Below are 24,505 nucleotides of genomic sequence, written 5' to 3'. Positions count from 1 at the left end.
AGTTAAATATGTGGATGTGCAATGCATAACAATTTCGGAGTCCTGTATTTCAGAGAGAGAGAGAGAGGGAGAGGGAGAAAGAAAAGAAAATCGCTCCTCAAATGTCTAACAGGAATGTCCTTAGAATGATTTGGACCAATAACATCCGTTTCCACCAGAGGTGAGAGGTCGCAAGGGAACGACAGGATGGTTTTTGTTAAGCACGGCTAAGATCAACACCCGGCTTTCATCTGCTTAGACCACCAGGGTATACACGAAGACCCAAGACCCTGAAACATGTGTCTTTATTAGCCTCAAAAGGAAAGGAGGAAGAGCTAGAGAGAGGGAGGAAGAGAGACCAAGACCGATAGGTGTAGAGGGGGAGAGAGATACAAAGATAGAATCAGCTGCTGAATCAATTGGTCGGAATACATTTCGGATCTTTTACAAATAAAGGGGACCAGTGTAATAGATTGTACATTGTATCTTTATTTTATTTTTGATGAAAAAAAAAACATGAAGAGATTAGTTTGTCTTCAGTGCTGAGCCTGTGGAGGAAAAGGCATCGGAGGGTATCTTTCTCTCTATCTTTCTCTGCCCTCCTCGAGCCCCTCGATGAAAGAGCACATCTTGGCACCCCCTTTTGACCGAATTCCTTAATCCTGTCTGACAGAGAGAGGAGGGGAGGTAAAAGATAGAAGAGAAGATAAGATGAGAATAAATGAAAGGATTGAGATGATGTCGCAGACTTGTTGGACACAGGCACTCCGTAGAATTAGGAATAAGATGTAATCTGAACAGGAGCATTCCTTCCCTCTCACTCTGTGACTCTGTGACTCTGTGACTCTGTGACTCTGTGACTCTGTGACTCTGTGACTCTGTGACTCTGTGACTCTGTGACTCTGTGACTCTGTGACTCTGTGACTCTGTGACTCTGTGACTCTGTGACTGTACACGGAGAGATAATCGGGACTGGCGCTGGGAGAACTCTAAAGAGGTGCTTTAATCCCGCTCTACTGTCTACCTCTTTCCATGTGTCTCTATCTTCCCCATATCTCCCTCTGTCTGTCTGTCTGTCAGTCGCGCCTCCCTCCATCTCCCTCCATCTCCCTCCTCTCCCTCCTCTCCCTCCCTCTCTATCCATGCGTTTTCTAAAGAGTTGTTTTTGGGATTATTAGCGGTGTCTGGGTTTTGCTGACTGGCCTCTAGTCTACCGTACCCATACGGAGGGCCAAGAGAGGATCTGTCTTTGTGTGTGTGTGTGTGTGTGTCTGTGTATGTGTGCGTATGTATGTATGTATGTGTGTGCATATGTATGTGTGTGTGTACATATGTGTGTGCGTATGTGTGTGCATATGTATGTATGCATGTGTGTGCGTATGTATATATGTGTGTGCGTGTTAATGGGGTCACATGCATATTTAGGTACTTCCCTGTTCTTGATGCGGGCTAAAGTGACCAAAACAAAGAATCCTCTAGAATCTTCTTAGAGACACCGGTACCTTCTCATCTGTAAAAGGGTGTACCATGTCCTGTTAATTTGCATTCTTAACCGACTACTACAGGGGTGCCTCAGGGAAGTCCCGGCTACCGCAAACCTTTCAGATTATTTGGTTTCTGTTTTGGTCAATTCCACATTCCCCTATTCATGAAGGATCTTGGTTCTCAGTCTATGCATAAACTTGAGGTTTGTTTAGGATTACAGGAGGTGTACGCATGCAACGGGCACATACACACACACACACTTTCAAACAAATAACTGATTGATGCATGGAGTTTGTGCAAAGTTTTACCTCCCTTAGAGTTGGAGAAATGTACCAACAAAGCCATGAACACCATCCATCTGTGCAGAGACAGCCAAACATACAGATAGACAGGCAGGTGGACAGACAGACAGGAAGGCCAGCTAGCAAGTAGCCAGACATCACAACACGTGAATCAGTGATATTCAGTGATATTCACATGTTGTTGGGTGGATTCCATATTCCTTTTAATCAACAGGTCATCTTCAAAACTAAACCGTAGTTCTTCTGCTTTGTTGTGCCCCATAGCTGTTGGCAACAATTGCTTGAGATTCTATGTTTGCATAAGAAGCATACAGTACTGTGCGATTCTAGTTCCTCAAGCAGAATCAACTCAACATTTTCATTCTAGTTATTTAGTTATTTAGCAGACAATCTTATCTAGGCCCAATCCCCCCCCCCACTCCCAAAGGAAATGGAACACTGGCGTCGCAAGGGCCATGCTCTGCAAACTAAGCTGTGCAGTCAGGCTTCCTAACTTTAAGGAACTAACTGTTTCTTTGAACCGAAGCACGCCCTCCACCATCTCCTCTTTTTATCACAGCAGCGCCCCTGACCTCTCCCTCCTGACCTTTCTACCCCATGACCCTCTTGACCACTCCACCCCCCACTCTCTCTCTCTTCTCATCCCTCCCTGCCTCTCCTTCCTTCAGGTTCTCTCTGACCTTCGACCCCCCAGTACTGCTGGTCTGTCTGGCAGGTGTATGGGCCAGTGATGAGTGGTTTCCACGACGACGCTGGTCATTAAACTAGAGACAAACCCTAGCTGTCAGACAGCCTCCCTCTATCCCGTCATTAACCATCCCCCATCCCTCCCTCCTTCCCTTCGTCATGACATCTTTTCACTCACAATCCCCTCCACTCGCTTTCTTTTTGTTGTACGAGTTCAAAGAGACAGATAGAGAGAAGCATGGAGAGAGAAGCTGAGCAAAGGAGAAAGAGAGGGAAAGCAGAGGATATATAAACTTTTCGTGAGATAGTGTCTGTTTTTTAAAGCATGTATCTTAGATATGGTCAAGATACAGTAAATAATTGTCTTATTTTGTCAAGTTATGTGGACTTTCAATGCAATACACTGCCCCCTTTTGTTGAATTTTCAAATTGTCTCCCCTGAGTCAGAAGGGCCAATTGAGAATCAGTTTCAATCCAAATGAATAACATTATATGAACTAGTGCGTTCTGATCTTAGATCAGTCGTGCTACTGTTGAACTCTTGATAGATGAGGCTGTGGAGCTCAGCTTCCGTCTGACTTTCTCTTTAACTTTGTTCTGGTTTCAGAACTTATGAGTACGTCCTTACAACGCTCTGGAATCTGGATTAGATGTATCACACTCAATTACAACCTACAAACTCCTTCATAGGAACTGAAATTGTGTTAGAACTCCACCATGAATGTCTATTTTATTAAATAAATAATAAAAAATAAAAAAAACTAATATGATCTGATGATAGTGAAAGCTGGAAAGAACAAATTAAATTAAGAGAGTGAAGTCATTAACATGTTTCTTTTCTCTTTTTCACAGGTTATTTTCCGTTTGCTTTAAATAACAAAATGCCAGGGATTTGAATGTCTGGGACATAATTCATAGATAAACCACATAAACGTTCATGCTAAAGCATTCCGATTATCTCCTGTCTGCATTGGTGTTTGTATGTGTGTGTGTGTGTGTGTGTGTCTAAGTGTGTGTATGAATGATTGTCTTCATGCAGGAACAGACTTTTACCCAGATCTCTAGTGTTAACATGAAATCACAGTAATCAATCTAATCTGTACCTTAGAATCATTCAATCAAACACAATCCTCTTTTTGCAAAGGCAGCCCTGCCCTTTCTGGTGCATAACAAGGTCACCTAGTTCACGTCTCCGCCTATATTGGGACTAAAGGATAGATTGGGGGACGGGGGTTGGCGAACGGGAGAGGTTACAGTTCAACATGTTGGCACACGTCCTCTTTTCTAAAACGGAGGGAAGCGTTGCCAAACTGAACCCAGGCCTGTTTGGTTGTTCCACCGGCACCGGGCATTGTCGAAGGCTGAAATAGATATTTGTTCTATTTAAGGCGAGCAATGTGTTCGTCGCTGTTGGTGGGGTTTGTGGGGCGCGTCAGGAGAGGACCTGCAAAAGAATAATCCCAATTGAAGTAGGTTGGCCCTTTATCTTTGCATTAAATGTCAGAGTAGAGAAACACAAGCTCGCGGGAAGCATCACCAGGCCCTCTAGCCAAAATGTGCATTCGATAGTGCTCTTAGTACCACTCAGCCAACGGCTCACAATGCAGATGAGCGGACGAAATATCAGCTTGCATCGGGCAGAATGAGTCCCACATAATCCTGGAGACTTGTAGACACCAGTGGTACCCTGCAGTCAGCAGAACCCTATCTGCCTTCTGAACAGGCCGAAGGTCCGCAGAGGGCCTACGCTTCGGCAGGGCCCTGGGGCCCGTGATGATGGGGGCCCAACATGGACTTGAAGCCAAGATTCACATGCCCCCACAGCAACAGCGGAGACAGGAATCCCACGCTTTGGATCCCTGCACAGACGGACAGTCAGGGCCCTGCACAGACACGACACACACACAGTGAAGCGTTATCAAAACATGCAGGAATCTCAATCCCAACCTAAACACAGCTGGACTGGACTGACCGCCTCCTCTCTAGACACACAAATACAGTCACACACACAATCTGTTGGTTTTACTATCAAGGTGAGGCCCGGCCATTTAATACTATTAAAAATGGCTATTTTACCTTACCCCTAAATCTGAACCTAATCTCAACCTAACCCTAATCTTAACCTCAATAAACTGAACTTTAAGCCTAAACTTAAAGATAAAATTGGCAGGTTCCTATGCAAGGTGTATGGCAGCAACATTGTATTGACAACTGTAGAGTGAACTATATAACAACTATTGCTACAACGTTTGGTTTGAAATGACTGTTTTTTATAACCTGTCCTGCCTGTGGTATAATGATAGCCGAGCAAGCAAACACCTTTTGTTTAGATACGTGTCTAGGGTAGTGGAGAAGGAATGACAGACTAATCCTCACCCTTAATGCCTCAATTTAACCTTAATTCTAAGCATAATTCTATGCCTTACCCCAGATTCATCTTCTTGTCAAAGTTAGGGCCGACTATGTGTAATTTTCCTTATTTTATTTATTTGTTTTGTTCTTCTGTCCTCACTAAGACGGTAAACCAAGAACACACACACGTACACGCAAAACCACACATAGTAGATAGAAAAGTCTACATGTAAAAGAATGAGACAAAGATAAATCATGTAAGATCTTTTTCCACTTTTAATGTGACCTAGAATGTGAACAATTCAATTGAAAAACAATCTGAAATCTTCGAGTGGGAAAAATGTCAAATAAAAACCTTTGCATAAAAGCAACATTAAAGGAACTGCTGGAATTTCTGGCAAGTACTGGCTGTGTGCTACATGGGACAACAATCTCCCATATTCTTCATATGAATGGGCAATGGGGTAGGTTGGCAAGACGGACGCCTTTTCTTACAAAGAAAAACATCCAAGTCCCCCAAAAGCACGTGGGAAAATGTGTTATGCACTGATGAAACCAATGTTTAACTTTTTGGCCATAATTCCAAAAGGTATGTTTGGTGCAACAACAACACTGCACATCACCGAAAGAACACCATACCCACAGTGAAGCATGGTGGTGGCAGCATCATGCTTTGGGGCTGTTTTTCTTCAGCTGGAACCAGGGCCTTAGTCATGGTGGAGGGAATTATGAACAGTTCCAAATACCAGGCCATTTTGGCACAAAACCTTCATGCGTCCATTAGAAAGCTGAAGAGGACGTTCACCTTTCAGCATGACAACGACCTAAAGCACACATCCAAATCCACAAAAGCATGGCTTCACGATTAACGTTTTGGAATGGCCCAGCCACAGCCCAGACCTGAATCCAATTAAACATACATCTGTGGGGTGATCTGAAGAGGGCTGTGCACAGGAGATGACAAATTTGGAGTGCTTTTGCAAAGAAGAGTGGGCAAATATTGCCACGTCAAGACTGAGCGTTGTAATAAAATCTAAAGGTGCTTCAACAAAGTATTAGTTTAAGGGTGTGCACACATATGTAACCAGGTTATTGTGAGTTTTTTATTTTTTATTTTTCCCCCTCAAAGATTTCAGTTTGTTTTTCAATTGAATTGTTCATGTTATATGTCACATTAAAGACATGCTTTATGTTTGTCTCATTCTTTTACATTACAAGAACCTTTTACATTACAAAATACTTTTTACTGTATATCCACTGTACACGATAGGTAACAAATTGGCTTACACACAACATGGTTTTATCCACACCCTGTACTGTTATCACTTCCTCAGACTGTAGCACCTCTCCCATCCTCCTCCATCCCTCTTTCACCTTGTTTGGCTTCTTCCTTGACAGTTTTCTGAGTAGAGGGTCCAGTGTTGATCATTTGGTAAAGCGTTGCTTTCCCAATTTCCTTAAGTGCAAAGTTCACCAATTTTAACCTTAAGGTGAAGACCGTATCCCTATTTGAAACACAGACGTTATGTCCAGTTGTTCTTCTTTCTAGTCCATTTCATCCATCCAACTGACAGCTGTGTTAAGATCACATTGGAGCTCAGTGGATCAAAGTCGCTGGCAGATGTACATATTCTTCTTATTTGATTAGAACAACCTATACATAGGTGGTCCATTTAAATAAACAAGGTAGATCATTAACAACAAAACTGCCTGAGGTTCCTTTAATAGGGCATGTTGCTTTATTAATGGGTGGAAAGGAATATGCGTGATAGACCAACAATAACAAAGATTTTATTGGATCGTGTTTTGCCATGGGAGAGCAGGAAAAGAGACAACGTGAAGACAACTGGAAGGATTAAATTCCTTTGGCAAATGTCTAATCCCTCAAATCCAGTAGAGCAAAAAAAAATGTGTACCTTCTTTGGCAGGAAATATTTAATAAACATTTTCAAACGTAAAAGTACAAACACAAATAAAATGTATACTGTAAACACATAAATCCCAATAAAAAATGAATGGCTGTATTAAAATACTTTGATGATTTCAAATGCAATGAACCCTTCTGTGCTGAAGGATGTAGTTTAGACCAAAGAATATAATGGATGTTATCGAAGGACTATTCCTATCTCTAGTGTAATCAATGTAACCATGTTTTAGGATGGAAGGTTTAACCTCTAGGAGAGGATGAGGGTGCTTTGGTAGAGAAGACTCAGATCTTCCATCCTGTATAAGATAAGAGGAGATAGGATAGTCCTATCCAAAATAGGAAGCCTTTTTGGAAAATGTTCCCTTACTCACTAACCTGTACTGTATGTTCATCGCTTGGACAGTCTCTATCTCTCTCTTTGTCTCCCTGTCCCTCTATTGTTCTGTCGCTCTCTGTATCTCTCTCTCTTTGTCTCTGTCTCCCTGTCCCTGTATGTCTCCATTTCTCTCCCCGTCTCTCTGTCTCTATTACTCTTGCTGTCTCTGTCTCTCATACAGTAGACAAGAAAGGGACGAATTTGCAGAGCCAGAGTCTCTGCCATTGTTTGTCCTTTATGTCTCTGCCTGTCCAATATGAATGTGTGTGTGTGACAGAATAACACGTCCAATGTGTGTGCCTGTGTTTGTCTGCACACACAGTCTGGAATTAGGTTATCAACACCCGCCCCCCTCCCGATCGATTTAACATCCACCCATGCCCCCTGTCCTCGCTCGTCTGTTTCCTCGTGCAACGCCCATCACTTCCCCCCAGTGGGCACGCGGTGCGACAGCCTAAGTCTTCCCCCTGGCCTGGCCGGACACGGACAAAGGATCCCGCTAAACCCGGGGGCCTAGGGCGGGGTGAATAGCAGAGGCGGGGAGCTGAGATTCTGTCTGGTCATGGCTTCTGTTTTTCTGTTCCGCACCGACCTTAACAGGGGTTCTAACAGGAAGTGAGGTAGGCTGGGCTCGGAGCGGTAATGCCACAGGGCTTATGGGTAAAGAATAGGTCGCATTGTGTCTTTTGTGACCGTGGGGATTTGGAGCCACAGTAGACGCAGTCTGCTGGAAGATGATGCGACTGGTTGGAAGCCTCTCTGGGTGGAGGGATGGATGGATGGATGGACGAAAGAGAGACGGCGGGCACAGAGGGAGGTGAGGGCATGTGAGGGTAAAGGGGGTATGTGTGTGCCAGGGTGAGAGGCGGTCGATGGGCAGATTTGGGGTGAATCTAGCTGTTGGTCCTTGTAGGACTGATGCTTCAATAAGAAGTGTGTGTGCATGCACAAAGCGGGGTGACATGGCTGGTGATTGAACACACCCATACATGGGTGGCTGCTACTAGCATCTGTGTGAGTGTGTGAACATTCATGTTTCTGTTGGTAGTTCACATTCATAGGTTACCTGGTTTTATTGGCCACAATCTATAGCAAAGGTCGTACTGGTGTCATTCTGCTTGTCTCGGTTAAGGGAGTCCCATATAAACCAGACACACTACTACGATTGAAAATGTACAAATACAGTAAAAGAAGTAGTCTAGGGTGGTTAGCGCTCTGAGCCATTGCCTCCGGGACACATGTACTACTGCAGACTGGGTTCAAATCTGACCTTCCGCTCCTTCAGAAACAACTCTGTTTACAAAGCATATGATTATAGGAACATCTTAATAATAACTAAATGAAGTAAGCAGAGTAAGTGTACAGTATATACACTACCGTTCAAAAGTTTGGGGTCACTTAGAAATTGTCCTTGTTTTCAAAAGAAAAAAACACGTTTTTTGTCCGGTACAGTAACATCAAACGAATGAGAAATACAGTGCAGACATTGTTAATGTTGTAAATGACTATTGTAGCTGGTTATTGTAATGGAATATCTACACAGGCTTACAGAGGTGCATTATCAGCAACCATCACTCCTGTGTTCCTATGGTATGTTGTGTTTGTTAAGCTAAGTTCATCATTTTAAAAGGCTAATTGAACATTAGAAAACCCTTTTGCAATTATGTTAGCACAGCTGTAAACTGTTGTGTTGATTATTGAATGAATAAAACTGGCCTTCTTTAGACTTTTAAAATGATCAACTTGGATTAGCAATGTGCCATTGGAACACAGGAGTGATGGTTGCTGATAATGGGCCTTTGTACGCTGTTGACAAAAAAAGGCCTATGTAGATATTCCATAGAGAATCCGTCGTTTCCAGCTACAATAGTCATTTATAACATTAACAATGTCTACACTGTATTTCGGATCAATTTGTTGTTATTTTAATGGACAATGGACAAAATTTGCTTCTCTTTTGTTAATGAGGACATTTCTAAGTGACCCCAAACTTTTGTATGGTAGTATGTGTATATATATAAAAACCAGTCACACTTTGTAATATATGTATGTTAGCTGCACGTTTGCTCTATGTGTGTTTACAAAAGGGCTGTAAGGTGCAGATCAGAATGGTTGCTAGCTTGGTCTGTTGATGTCGAGGTTGAACCCACTCTGTCCGCTAGATGGCAGCATAGTGAACCGACTTTGGCTCAGAAGGCTCAGACACGATCTTTGTGGCCCTTCCGCGACACCGCGATGCATGTATGTCCAGGAGAGCAGATAGCACGTTTCCCAATTGTAAGTTGGACAGACCTGGCCTCAGCCAAGCGCCATTAATTTGCCTAACATCGGTCAGACGAGCACTGTTCCGGAGCGCTGTGTCTTCAACTAAGAGCATTGTACACCCTATCACAGTCATGCACACACACACCAAAACACACCATGATTTCATCACTGATCAGATATAGTCAGTTTATCTCTAGCACGGTCGAGCTGGAACCTCCAAGAATTTCTTTGTGTGGTTTTCCTCCTGTACACCCTGCATGTATGACCATTTAAAGTCGTTAGAAGTTTGGGAGGGTCCTCCCTAACAGGGCCTCCCTAACCAGACCTCCTGGGCTGGAGGGAGGCCGATGTGCCTCTCACACACGCTCATGTGTGAGTCTTCATAGCCGGTTTACCTTACTTGTCAAACGACCCTCCAGTGATTCCCCCGGAAGACGAGAAGGGAGAAACTCAGCGCTATTTTAGCGAGTGACTAGTGTCGTTATCAGAAATATTCACAAATACAGTTCATTCCTACCTGGGCTTCCTCAGTCTTGAGCACAGGCAGCAGTTCACTGTGCTCCGGGGCTAGATATGGTAACCAGTGAGGTATGCAACCAGATGGTAGATAGGAGGAACGGGAGGGGGCGGTCTCTCACCTGGGGCAGTTTAGTTCCTAGAGAGAAGGAGAACAAGAGAGAAAGAAAGGAGGAACGAGAGAGGAAAAAGGGGGAGAGGACAAGGTTTGGGATCAAGGGGAAACGTGCTTCTGAGAGAAAGTAAAATGCATGAATCAGACATAGAGAATGTATAGGAGATGGTGAAGTAGAGAGAGGGAAGGGGATGGAGTGAGAGAGAGAGAGAGAGAGAGCTTGCTCTGATGTGCTTCGATGAATACTGGATGGTGGCGCCTCACAGTGGCCAGTCAAACTGAGAGGTGGTGACTGTGATTCTCACCCTGATAAGGCAGCTGTAAATGATTGCTAATTGCTCCCTGGTCGTTGTTGTAAATGAGAATGTGTGCTCAGTTCTCTTACCCGGCAAAAACGTTTTAAGAAGCCGTAAGTCTCAGTCAAAGGCTAGATGTGTTCCAGAACTAATACACATGAGTCAACTTGTCAAACAATTATCAAGCCCTTGACTGCTTGATTCAGGTGACCTAGTTCAAAACTGCTTGATTCAGGTAACCTAGTTATAAACTGCTTGATTCAAGTAACCTAGTTCAAAACTGCTTGATTCAGGTGACCTAGTTCAAAACTGCTTGATTCAGGTAACCTAGTTCAAAACTGCTTGATCCAGGTGACCTAGTTCAAAACTGCTTGATTCAGGTGACCTAGTTCAAAACTGCTTGATCCAGGTGACCTAGTTCAAAACTGCTTGATCCAGGTGACCTAGTTCAAAACTGCTTGATTCAGGTGACCTAGTTCAAAACTGCTTGATTCAGGTAACCTAGTTCAAGGCGTCACACTGATATGTCCATCTCAAGAACAGATCCAAACATTCTGATGAGTTCCATTAAACGATGGGCCAGGCCAGAAACAGTACACGCGTGGCTAAAGTAGCATTTGCAAATTGAACACTCATTTGGATGTTGTCTAACTGAAATGTGAGAAGTCTCTGACTGAAACATGTAGCAAACGATGATGCAGCGGAGCATTCCGTAGTCGTCCGACGAATTGGGAAGAACTTTGAGTTTACCTTCGGCACGTATAGCATGAAAGCATGGACATTTGAACAACTTAATTTTAATGAGGGTGAAGGATTGGTGGATACGAGGGGGGATATTCGTTTTCTTCACTTGTTTTTGTCTCTCCTTTTCTTCTCTGCCTCCGTTGTTCAGGGTTTTCCGTCTGGGTCCTGTTGTTATCTGCTATTTGTTTTTTCAGTGTAATCCCTATCTTCTCTTCCCTCAGGTTTCTGTTCTCTCTTTTCATCTCCCTCTCTCTCTTTCTCTCTTTCTGTCTTTCTCTCACTGAGGTTTTCGATCTGTATGGGGAATTGCACCCAGAACTCATGTTCCCCTCTCTTTCTCCCTTTCTCCCCCCTCTCTTTCTCCCTTTCTACTCCCTCTCTTTTCCTTTATGCCTCCTCTCTCACCTCCTGACACTCTTTCCCTCCCCTGTAGATCTGGTAAGGTCAGTAAGAGTCCGGTTATCTTCCTGTCAGACCGTGCGAAGGATAAACAGCCCCCCCCCCCCCGGTGTCCCGTCAGTTATGTTTCATTATTCATTTTCAACCTTGGTTTGGTCAGAGTAAGACCAAGCTCTCTTTGGCTGAACAAAATGCTGGTATTTTGTCCTTTTCACAATAACGACAGCATGTTATATTGTTCATCAAAGTGCTGAAATAAAAACCCAAAACGCATTCAATAAATATTTGTCCTGAATGTTCTTAAAAACACTTGATAGCGACTGTACGGGCCGGTTAGGGAGAACCTCTGTCCCAGACCCTCCCTCTGTGTTTGGTAATATTTTTCTGTAAAGGCTTTAGCTAAACGTGAGGAACAACCAGGCGGTTATGTCACAGGTTGTTACAGTACTTAACACCATTAACGTAACCTCTTACCAAAAAAATATAAAAGTTGATCCCTTTCACGAGAGAGCGACAGAGGGAACAAGAAGGATAGAGAGAGAGATACACAGAAAGACAGACCGACAGAAACAGACAGACAGAAAAAGAAGGGCATTGAGATAGTGGCCTGTCAGCCCCCTTCAGTACAGTTCCATCTTATGAACCAGGTGTGAGTCCTTCAGTGGCGGACCCCTGGGAGCGAGCCTCTCCCTGTCATTAAGTCTCGTGGAGATGGTTGGAGATGGAGAAGCAGCCCTCAGGCATGGAATCTGCCCATCCTTAACCACTACAGGGGAGGCGGGCAATAAGAGGTAGTGCAAATTGTCTCATCACAGCGTCGGATGTTGGACCGGGCTGCCTTGCGTTGTTGCACTCTAGCGACTCCTTGTGGAAGGATACTGTAATGCCACTCCTTGTTTTTAAGTAATTCAATATTTATTTAAAAAGTTTCTTATTATTATTCAGAAATGAAATCAATATGCAAATGCTGCATTTTACATCAGCATCAGCTTTTGTGCTGGAGCAATGCTAGGTCTGTCTGTATGATCATTAATTCTACGTTTGACATTTATAGCTCTGTCCGCAGAGCGACTTTCAGTTTGTGCCCTCAATAGTTATTTTACATGCTCTCAGAAAAGGTGAGGTCGCACAGGTTTTCAGGTGGTGGGCAGGGACTCTGCTGTCGTAGTTTCGAGTGTAATCTTGTTCCAACGTTTGGGTGCCAGGACAGAGAAGAGCCGTGACACAAATGTCTCTGGTCAGCTCCGCTCTGGCTGGTCTGGTCCATGTTGACACTTTGTGTCTGGTCACTAGACTACATAGAAAAGAAAGCGGTTTGTTAGATTCAGACCTTAAGTCTACTTATTTAAGTTTAAACCTGCCCTGACTTCTGCTAATGAAGGGGTGTGTGTGTGTGTCTGAGTGTGTGTGTGTATGTGTAAGCAGTGTGTCCTCACGGGTGTGTCGACGTCATCTCACTGACTCTTTTCTGACCTGTCTTAAGAATGCCACCCCCCCCCCCTTCCCAGAGTACTCCTTGCAACTCATTGTAGAAAACTTAATGATCACACACCCCCTAGATTATGACTGATTGTCACTGAGAGTTTCACTACCATAGACATCAATGGTTTTAATGGCCTACACCTTGGGTGTGCCAAATGCATGATCTCTATTGCCACCATGTGGTGAAGGTTGAGTAATACAAATTTAGACCGGACTGTCTTGGACTCATTTGAACGTAACATTTCTGTTTAGGACAATGCCTTACAAAAAAAGACACACTCTGTTATTCCCTCTCTATCTCGCGCATATAAACATACACAATTATTTTATTATACTCCAAAATGTATTTTTTCTGTAAACCTTAACACCGAAACCTCCCACATCTAAACCTGACTCTAACTCCTAAACCAAACCCTTTATTCCCCCGACCTTAATTCTAAGCCTAAATATCGTATTCTAAAGTTTGGACCAAATAAGGGAAAATGGCCTCACACACTTACAGCTCTGGAAAAAATAAGAGACCACTGCACCTTGTTCTTTCCTTTCCAAAAACATTGAAAAGGAAAGTTTTGAGTGAGGAACAGAAGCGTTCAGATTGCAGTGGTCTCTTAATTTTAACCCTTCTGTTCCTCATACATAACCTTCCCTTTCAAATTTTTTGGAAAGGAAAGAAAAAGGTGCAGTGGTCTCTTCATTTTTTCCGGAGCTGTCGACTCAACAGATATCTTGCTCTCTCGCACACAATATCCAGATCTGTATCTCTCTCTTTAAGGCTCTGTCTCTCTGTCTGTTTCTCTAATTCTTTGCCAGCCTCACTTTACTCTTTCTGCTCTTTCAAAGTCTCTGTATGAAATCTCTGTGTCTCTGTGTCAGAACCAGAATATGACCATGTGAATGTGATATCAGTGTATATAGCGACAAGGGCCAAGCTGCCTTTAGTGGTATATCCTTATCTTTTTAGCATAAAGAAAACAATAGCACAATCGGCTGAACATCTAGCTCAGTCTAGAAAGGCACGCCCGCACGCACACTCGAAGCAAACTAAAACAACTTTTCAGGAATCAAGTATTTTAAACAGTCACATTTTCAAGCACTGGAAATCAGAAAATCGGTTAATGCGCCCTTGACCACTTAACAATTATCACTCCAGTTAGGGCTCCTCTGACTTCCTGAGGGTGCCGTTTTGGTTAGGGCCTTCTCATTTCCTGGCCATGGTGTTTTGGTTAGGACCTTCTTACCTCCTGAGGGTGGTGTTTTGGTTAGGGCCTTCTCACTTCTGTTGGTGGTGTTTTGGTTAGGGCCTTCTCACTTCTGTTAGTGGTGTTTTGGTTAGGGCCTCTCTAACTAATGTTCTACCCTCTTTACAGGGTCGTCCAGGGGCCCTTGGACCTGTTGGACCCAGTGGACCAGAGGGTATCTCAGGCAGCTATGGACCTAGAGGGCCCAAAGGTGAGGGGGGTAATATCGGAATAAAGGGCCCCTCTGGGCTGAAAGGAGACAAGGGGCCCATGGGTGTACCCGGGTTCCCAGGAAATGACGGAGTCCCTGTGAGTATTATAGCACAGACATACACACACACACACTCTCTCTCTCTCAGTCACACACACCCTAACCCTGTTTACCTGTCTGCAGGGTCACCCTGGGGCCGGCGGAGGCAGGGGTCTGGCAGGGCCTGATGGTTGCAATGGGACCCAGGGAGACCCAGGCCCCAGATCGCTAGATGGAGGAATTCCTGGATCTCCTGGGCTGGATGTGAGTTACACCTAGTAAAACTCCAGACACTTTCCTCAAGTTTTGGAGGAATCAGGGAATCAGGTGGAGATCTGGAATTTGCTCCAACCAGGATTTTTTGGAAATTTTCTAATTTAGGAAAGCCTAGCAATATATGCAAAAAATGTATATCAATTACTGGTAGTTGGATTTTGTCTTATATAGCTTAATTGGAAGTGCATCGTGTTTTCTATTCACTTCCAAGTGGGTTTGATTCCCTTGACTATCATTAAGTTACGTGTCTGCATACATGTAAGTCCGTAAGTCGCTTATGCTAAATTGTGTATGTTTTTATTATTATTATTGTCATTATTTCATTCTAGTTTAAGGTTTGTTGGACCTTAAATCACTTACAGGTTGTTTAAAGGCCAGAAATAACATGGGACCATGTTAATAACCACTTAATATTGTGCAGTGTTATAGCAAAATAAATCTATGCAATCACATATTTATATAGAAAATAAAAATAAGAGTTTTATTTACCCTGTTGTTACTGAAGTTGTATAGTGGCAGGTTGTGTGACAGACTTAAGGTTAAAACGTTGTGACGTAAGCTCATAGTAGGTGGGCTACAGGTGTAACCTTATGATACAATCTTTCTGTCTCTCTCTCTCTCTCTCCCTGTCACTCTCTCTCTCTCCCTGTCACTCTCTCTCTCTCCCTCTCTATCTATTCCTGTCTCTCTCCCTGTCTCTCTCTCTCTCCCTGTCTCTCTCTCCCTGTCTCTTTCTCACAGGGGCCTTTTGGTCCTAAAGGTCAGAAGGGAGAGCCTGTTTACATTGGATTCAATGGGGTTAGTACACACAAACACAGAAGAATGTTATCAAGAAGAGTTTGACATTCCTGTCCCCTCTTTTCCTCTACCCATACCTCCTGATTACTTTACCTATCCTCCAACTACACTGAATGTTTGGACAAAGGGAGATTATGTTTTTGCTAAGGAATCATCCCGTCTCATCCAGTGATGTCAGTCTGACCTAAAACATTCTCGTCTTCCCTCCCTCCCTCCCTCCCCATCACCCTAGTCCTTTTTAATTCTATGTTTTGTGATCATGCAGGGCTGGTTGTTGAACTCACAGTTCTTCTGGTTTCCTTACAGGGAAGTCCTGGTTTGCCTGGGCTGGACGGTGTACCTGTAAGACATGACATTCCTATACACCAATCATATAGCTTTTTTTATTTAAGGAAATCAAATTGAAACTTCTCTTTCACAAAGACAAAGTTCTCTATGCATTCCACTTGTACATGCAAAATGTTCTGCAAAAAATAATCTCTTACAATAGCACACACACCATGCCACACAAACAAAAACATTACTGAGCAAGCACACAACAGTATGTCAAAAAATTTCATGTCATCTTTGTCAAAATTATTCAATATATTTTTTCAATCTACACACAAGTCCACCTATGGCATATTCAATTTATTGCACGTGATATACACTCACCTAAAGGATTATTGGGAACACCTGTTCAATTTCTCATTAATGCAATTATCTAATCAACCAATCACATGGCATTTAGGGGTGTGGTCCTGGTCAAGACAATCTCCTGAACTCCAAACTGAATGTCAGAATGGGAAAGAAAGGTGATTTAAGCAATTTTGAGCGTGGCATGGTTGTTAGTGCCAGACGGGCCAGTCTGAGTATTTCACAATCTGCTCAGTTACTGGGATTTTCACGCACAACCATTTCTAGGGTTTACAAAGAATGGTGTGAAAAGGGAAAAACATCCAGTATGCGGCAGTCCTGTGGGCCAAAATGTCTTGTTGATGCTAGAGGTCAGAGGAGAATGGGCCGACTGATTCAAGCTGATAGAAGAGCAACTTTGACTGAAATAACCACTCGTTACAACCAAGGTATGCAGCAAAGCATTTGTGAAGCCACAACACGCACAACCTTGAGGCGGATGGGCTACAACAGCAGAAGACCCCACCGGGTACCACTCATCTCCACTACAAATAGGAAAAATAGGCTACAATTTGCACAAGCTCACCAAAATTGGACAGTTGAAGACTGGAAGAATGTTGCCTGGTCTGATGAGTCTCGATTTCTGTTGAGACATTCAGATGGTAGAGTCAGAATTTGGCGTAAACAGAATGAGAACATGGATCCATCATGCCTTGTTACCACTGTGCAGGCTGCTGGTGGTGGTGTAATGGTGTGGGGGATGTTTTCTTGGCATACTTTAGACCCCTTAGGGCCTATTGGGCATCGTTTAAATGCCACAGCCTACCTGAGCATTATTTCTGACCATGTCCATCCCTTTATGACCACCATGTTCCCATCCTCTGATGGCTACTTCCAGCAGGATAATGCACCATGTCCCAAAGCTTGAATCATTTCAAATTGGTTTCTTGAACATGACAATGAGTTCACTGTACTGAAATGGCCCCCACAGTCACCAGATCTCAACCCAATAGAGCATCTTTGAATGGGAACGGGAGCTTCGTGCCCTGGATGTGCATCCCACAAATCTCCATCAACTGCAAGATGCTATCCTATCAATATGGGCCAACATTTCTAAAGAATGCTTTCAGCACCTTGTTGAATCAATGCCACATAGAATTAAGGCAGTTCTGAAGGCGAAAGGGGGTCAAACACAGTATTAGTATGGTGTTCCTAATAATCCTTTAGGTGAGTGTAGAAAGGCATACAGCTGTCTGTATAGGGTTCACCATGCATGTTAGAGCAAAAATCAAGCCATGACATCCACAGAAGTGTTTGGCCGCTGACATTTTTTATGAGGAATAGATCTGGGGAAGGTCATAAAGAATTGCTATGGAATTGTTCCCAGGAGCACTGTGGGTTCGATCATTGTGAAATGGAACAAAGTTCAGAACCACCATAACTTTTCCTTGATCTGGTTGTCTGGTTAATGGGCAAGAAGGGTGTTGGTCAGTGAGGTGACCAAGAATCCAGTGGCCAGTCTAACAGAGCTTAGGTGTTTCTCAGCAGAGATGGGAGAACTTGCCAGAAGAGCAATCATCTCTGATGGCCATTATGGTACCATGGCTACATGGAAGCCACTTCTTATTAAAAGGCATATGACAGAAAGACACTGAGTGCATGAGAAAAAAGATTCTTTAGTCTGTCTTTAAGTTCAAATATTGAGCCAGAGTACCAAGCGCAATGTCACAAAATGAGGGTACCAATAGTCACCTAGCTAATGACATCCATACAGTGAAAAATGGTGGTAGGAGCACCATGCTATGGGAATGCTTCTCTGCAGCTGGACTGGGAGACCAGTCAGGGTTGAAGGATGGAAATAGAGCAAATTACAGAGAGGTCCTTTAAGAAAACTTGATCCAAAGTGCACAGGACATCAGACTGAGGTGAATATTCATCTTTTCATCAAGAAAATGTTGGAGTGGCTTCAGAACAAACCTATGAATGTCTTTGAGTGGCTCAGTCAAAGCCCAGACTTGAACTTCATTGAGCGTCTGTGGGGAGACCAGAAGATTGCAGTTCTCCGACACACCCCATCCAATCTGAAAGAACTAGAGAGGGTCTGAAAGGAAGAATGGGAGAAGCTGCTCAAATCCAGATGTGCAAAGCTAGTAAAGGCATACACAGGAAGACATGAGGCTGAGATCGCTGCCAAAGCACTTCTACAAAGTACTACATAAACTTCTTTTTGCTTTGTCATTACTGGTTACTGGGTGTAGATTGATGGCAAAAGATCTATGTTACATTAAGTATATAACACACCAGCATTTTAAGAAAGTGAATGGGTCTAAATACTTCCAAAGGCACTAACAAGGAAGTCATTACATTTTCTGTTCAAACCCGAGTGGTGATTTCAAAGACATTGGAGTTGAAAACAGTGGTGTAAAAGTACAAAGTGAAAGTTCTTGGCCGGTTTTCACCAGTAGAGGGAGGTTTATCATTAACACCCAAATGAACGGGTGAAGTGAGTTAATTTCCCTCCCCTGGTGAACACATACAAGTACTGGAGAACACTGGGGAAATACTTGTACTTTGTATAATTTACACCTCAGGTCTTAGATAACAGCATTCAGTATATTTTATCTTTGCATCTTAGCACTCATTTATGTGTTGTTGAGATTTTTTGCTGGACAAGTAGATAAATGTTTCATAAACAGTGTGAACAGTAGAAATCTAACCTTGACCCTTTTATGCACTTCAAATTCCGACTTAACCACCTCTATTGTAAAAGCCAGTTTTCTGTCATTTAGTCATTCACTTGCATTACATTTCCTTACCCTGCATACACTGTAGGTGTGCATGAAAAAGAGAGGGCATGGATTTCTATAGATATCTTTTTTATATGTATATAATGATTGAGGGGATATACTAACAGTATACTATATACACGCAGTCATGACCCAGCTTCTAAATCTTTGTTCTGTGTTCCTGTCGTGGTTCTGGTCATTCTGTTTACCTCTTCAGGGTCCTAGAGGTCCAGGAGGAAGTTCCGGTCTCATTGGCCCCAGAGGTCCGGAAGGATTCCCTGTACGTATATCTGTACATGTTGATCTTTATATTCTGTAAACCAGGACAGGCAATATAGATAAAAGAAGCTACCCTATCTCAAGCAGTGGAATCAGAAATGTTTTTCATGTTTACTCTATAAAGCTGTTGAATGACGAAATATACAGATAATAATATATTCATATTATTGTCAGTTGGTGCCACATCTGCCATTCAGTGTGTTGTTATTCAATACCCCCAAACATATGGATACAATAGGTTAGCCTCTACCTGTGTTTTCTGACTGACTTCCTGTCTGTGTGTTGTGTTGTTATTTCCCAGGGTCCTCCAGGCCTCCCCGGCCCCCCCGGCCCTGTAGTAAGTACTGGACAACACTAGACTCCTGAGAGTCCTGCCCAGATCGAGGATGTCCTAATACGGACACCATGCAGACCTCAGAGATAGCCTGAGTGCTCCATAGAAGCTACTGTAACTCAAATATGGTGGCTAGTGTAATAACACCCTCTAACAGATGGGGGCAGTGTGTGTGATAAAGAGATGAAAGCTGTGTGCTCCATGTTGCTTCAATAATGGAGATTGCCAGTTCCCTATTCTAGGAGCATTGCCAGCAAATGCTAATGTTCATAACATACTTGGTACAGCCATACATTTGCAATGCTAGCCTTCCGGCAGATGTGTTATTGCCCAAATGCAATACCCACTTTTGTTTTTCTAGGGAAGCAACAGCCTAGGGTTCCAGGGAGAGCCAGGAGACAAGGTATGCAGCGTTACAAAATAACACACGCCCCCGTCCTAGCTATACCCCTAGCATACCTCTTATTACCTGTGACGTTACAAACTAGACGTTACCACAAGCAACCACCCAAACATCAATTGATTGGTTGATTTATATGTTATTTTCAACATTTATTAATTATTAATATGTATTTGTTTTTAGCCCGCTATTTGCTAACACTTTAGCCATGAACACACCAGAGAATAAATAATTTGTGTAGCTAGCTATAGACTGTTGAATGACCTTACTTATGACCTGGTTGCAGTCCGAAATGAAACCCCATTCCTAATCCTGTAAAGTGCACAATTTTTGACCCAGAGGGCCTAAGAATATTTTCCATCTGAGACAAAACCATAAAGGCCATGTTTACACAGGCAGCTGTTTTCCACTGGTCAGCCTTTTGACCAATTCTATCAGATCGTTTAACATCCAACTTTTTTTCAAGTTGTTCAGATCTGATCTGAAGAAAATCGCATTTGGGATGCCTGTGTAAACAGAGCCAACAAGACATACTTCTGTATCCACGTGTTTCGCAATGAGAGGGAGACTGGCAACTTTATCCGGGTTCAAACTGAAAACAGCAGGCTTACATAGATTATTCTAGCTGGGTCCATTGTGTGAGCATGAATGCCTGTTGAGGATGGTGGAAATGCATGATTATGGATGTCTGTTTGACCTCTGAGTGCATGTCATCGTTTACTTGATGGTTTGACAAATCCTCTGTCCCTTTATTCCCCCCCTTCCCACCCCCCCCTCCACACCCCTGACGGTACATGGCCCCCCCTCCATCCAGCACCCTCCCTCCATCTCTCCTAACCTCCTTCTTTCTGGTCTTCCCTATGGTTTCTTCTCCGACACATCTACCTCAACATGTCACCAGTATTGTGCTGCGTTTGGGGCCAAGTGGGAAGTGGGAAATTACCCTTAGTGAAATCTTAAATACCAGTTGGATGGGTCGTGTGCTTTGAACGATCGTCATGAGCGCTGCCTCAAATGCAAACGAAAAATATAGGTATCATGCTTGTAAACAAATTCTGGTGTTCGAAAAACACAAGAAATGTTTTGGGTAAATTATGTTTTTTTTCATTGCCTTTAACTTTGAAAAAAGACAGCAGTTCCTTAGTAGGTGACGTCAGAGGTCAACATGTGGGAGATGTGGGTTTGCAGGATAATAGATGGGTTTTCTAACTAGTCATTACAGGTTGGAGGACCGCTCAAGTGGATTTTACCTAGTCGTATGTGGTGAATCCCACTTGCCACTTGGTAAGGAACACTCCATCAGTGGGGGCTGGTGTGGGCAGGTACAGGAGGTAGGGCTCGTTGGAATAGATGGAATTGAATTATTAAATGGTATTATTACACTGTTTCCATTCCCGTCTGTCGACACTATCTTCAATGGCCACAAATACATATATCGTGCCTATTTCCACAATTTGTCTTTTTCAGTTTAGATTTTAAGCTTCCTTCAGCCCTTCAGCCCTAACCTTAACCATACTATTAATACCTTACTTTATGTTAAGATAAATATGGAATTTGACCTTTTGGCAATAGAATATCCGTTTGTGGCTGTAGAAGTTAGCTTTGATAATTCTATTCACACTATTTCAGACCGTATTCGATGCCTTCCAATCCTCACCATCTTCCACTGGTGTGTTCCATCTCTTATATATAAATATGAAATTGTCTTGAATGGTGTTAAAGTTTATTGCTGGCATGTTAATAATTGCATGACAGTACTGCCACCGGGACAACTAGAGCCTTACAGAGGCAGCAATTTTATTTTCCATTCTAGATCTTAACAAATCTGATGATGAAGACTTAAAACATGTAGTAACAGTTGTCCTGTGGCATTACTAAAACATGTTTCCTGACTGTTGGATGGCAGCTCAGATATTATTCTAGAACTTTCCATCATCCCAAATATGAAAAAATATTTTATGTTTACAAAAACTACCTTTGGTTGGGACGATAACATTTATCATATCTATAACAGTCCTAACATATACTATTCCTACTATATCCTGCCCACAAAATGCAATATATGCATTAAATATTTCCACCTGTTTGATCTCTGAGCTGTCATGTGGGTGGGCGTGTCGTGGTCTGTGATGGTGCTGGAATCACTTGCTCCTACTTCCTGTGTGGCTTTATTTCCCTTCGACCTTATTTGGGCATGGTGATGGTGGAGCATCATGGGACTTGTGGTTTTTGCTCAGTATTCAATACCCATTCCATTTGACCGCCAGTGAGAATGAACATTCACCATCAGTGAAAACTAACTAACATTCACCATCGATCCAGCAATGGATCAATCCATCATCCTACCGGCTTCTGCTCCCTGCATGTATCTTGTTGGTCAACCCCCCAACAACAACAACAAACAAACAAACAAACAACAATTCGAAGTTGGGTTGGAACGGCTAGATTCACTGATAAGCCTGTTGAAATAAAAAGATGCTAAACAAATTCAGTTATATATATTTCTATTCCATTTTTGCTGTTTTGGCCTGAGGAAATTGCTCTCGAAATTAACCTGTTTTTCAGTAATATATTTTAAGAAAAAGTAGTCCAGAGCCCTCTCCCCTTTTCTCTCTCTCCCTACCCCCCTTCTTTCTTTCCTAATTTCTTCTCTCTTACAATCCCATCAACTCCTTCCTCAAACTGTGACCCTCTTTCTTCTCCCCATCTTATTCTTTCTCTGAGCCCATCTTCCTCCTACAACTCTCCCTGTCCCTTCCACGTTCCCCACTCTCCATCCCTTTTCCCAACCCTCAGCCCTTACCTCTACATTTCCTATCCACCTTTCCCACTCCCCTACAACCCCGCCCCTCCATCCTCCTCGTTCCCCGGTCTGATTGGCTAGTTACTGACGATGTGTTGTCCTCTGGATCACCAGGGCGACGCGGGTCAGGCCGGAGCCCAAGGCCCGCCCGGCAGCGAGTCGTACGTAAGCGGCGGCATAACAACCGCTGTCTACAAAGGAGATAAGGTAACACTGACAGGAGCAGTGGTCCCCCGCCTGCCGGAGGGGTGAGAGACAGGGGGGAGGAGGAGAACGAAGCAGGGGGGGAGGAGAGAGGGGAAAAGGGGCCGGTCCGAGACACCCAGACAGCCGTCTGTCTTCTGTTGGGTGGGGCGGGGTTTGTGTCAGGGAGGCCTTTATTGGCCTCCTGTCGGCCCGCCTCAAACTGGTCATAGTTTTTTTGGGGGCTTTTGAACGTACCGCTCTGAAGCGGATATGATGGGACGTAATCAACAGCTGAACTAGAATAATGCATGACAGGGATTCATGTAGTGGGAGGGATGCAGAAACTTCTAGAAGATGGAAAGAGGACTGACTAGTGTGTTGAAGACCGGCCCCTCATCTCCACCTCCCTGCCGAACTCCACCTTGACCCGAACCCCCTGCCCCGCCCCCCCTCCTACGGGTCTCTCACACACACACACACAGTCCGTCCCTCCAACACCCCCCCCCCCACCCTTTGCTCTAGAACAACCCCTCTCCTCCTCCGAAACCAACCTGAAAAAAAAAACAACCAGCCGCCGTTGCCGCCACCCAAAGCGTGTTGCAATGTAAAAAAAAAAAAAACTCTCTCTTCCTTGGTTGCCGTTACCCAGGGCGATGTGGGCCCGCCAGGAGACCCAGGCACGCCCCTTGTCAATGGAGTGGTGGAGTTTGTGGGCTTTCCCAAAGGAGACAAAGGACCCAAGGTTTGTGATAAGAACAGTGCACGTTCAGGAGCTCCAGAGCACCTGCGAGGAGTGCAGTCAACCGGCTCTCCGAAACCCCACCCCCACCCCCCAGTAAGGTGGTGAGGTGGTGGGGGGTGATTCTATTCCGTGCGCGGCTGTTCTGGACCGTCTGGCTTCTCGGCGTGTTGCCACCCGTTGCCCCTTATTGTCCCTTACCGCAGCTGCTTCCTGGTTTACCTTCAACCATCCACTCATCCCACCTTAGAAACCCCCTCATCCACACCAACACCCCACTTCTAATGTGACGGCAGCAATTATCAGGTGGTCCATGTTCTCACTCTCTCTTCTCCTGCACAGAATAAAGAGTAAACAATAACATGCAGATTTCAACAACAATTCAACAGTTATGATATTGGCGTGGCCGGTGCTGTTAAACGATGAATAACGACTTCTCTGGGTGGTTTACATACAGGCCATTTCATGTGACTCCTGTAGTGCAGTCCACTTGATGTTTCCAGGGAAAACTGCATCCCCGGGTTCTTCAACTATTAACACTCTCCTACACTCAGTGACTGTAGTCAGCGTCATCGTTTCTCAGTTAAAAAGACATGTAGCCACACAGAACAGGTATCCATTACTGAATTGATCAGATAGCGGATCTCTTGCCAGAATGTTCTGTGCTTATACTTATAGATGAGGTCACATCTGTTGAGTCATGTATCAGCCAGATGTATTTATCCCATTCCCATTTCTGCTAAACCAAGGCCAGTGTCCCGATCAGTCAGATTGTATCAAAGGCAATATCAAACCTCCAATCTGGGTCAGCCTGGCCTTGTGTACAGCCAGGCAAAAAAAACTCTGAGTGACAAAGAAATGAGAGATACAAAATGA

At 43.8% G+C, this 24,505-nt stretch overlaps 1 protein-coding gene across 7 annotated transcripts in view; it reads left to right on the top strand.

The window, feature by feature from the left end:
- The window catches only part of col4a6 (collagen, type IV, alpha 6), a 148,068-nt gene that overhangs the window by 82,336 nt on the left and 41,227 nt on the right, over nucleotides 1-24,505 (top strand). For 3 of the 7 annotated variants that reach the window (XM_020044245.2, XM_020044244.2, XM_020044243.2), the window contains exons 5-13: nucleotides 14,293-14,472; nucleotides 14,558-14,677; nucleotides 15,431-15,487; nucleotides 15,794-15,829; nucleotides 19,106-19,168; nucleotides 19,469-19,504; nucleotides 19,863-19,904; nucleotides 22,819-22,911; nucleotides 23,540-23,632. In XM_020044245.2, coding sequence (XP_019899804.2) covers nucleotides 14,293-14,472; nucleotides 14,558-14,677; nucleotides 15,431-15,487; nucleotides 15,794-15,829; nucleotides 19,106-19,168; nucleotides 19,469-19,504; nucleotides 19,863-19,904; nucleotides 22,819-22,911; nucleotides 23,540-23,632 — 720 coding nt within the window. Of the gene's footprint in view, nucleotides 1-7,644; nucleotides 7,729-7,840; nucleotides 7,926-14,292; nucleotides 14,473-14,557; nucleotides 14,678-15,430; nucleotides 15,488-15,793; nucleotides 15,830-19,105; nucleotides 19,169-19,468; nucleotides 19,505-19,862; nucleotides 19,905-22,818; nucleotides 22,912-23,539; nucleotides 23,633-24,505 lie in introns of those variants that run through there. The other 4 variants (XM_020044248.2, XM_034290610.1, XM_020044247.2 and 1 more) reach the window with 4 other exon arrangements.

The sequence above is a fragment of the Esox lucius genome, chromosome 24, assembly GCF_011004845.1.
Source record: "Esox lucius isolate fEsoLuc1 chromosome 24, fEsoLuc1.pri, whole genome shotgun sequence".
NCBI classification, from domain to species: domain Eukaryota; kingdom Metazoa; phylum Chordata; class Actinopteri; order Esociformes; family Esocidae; genus Esox; species Esox lucius.
The sequence above is the reverse complement of the archived record's forward strand: the minus strand, read 5'-3'. Positions and strand labels throughout refer to the sequence as shown.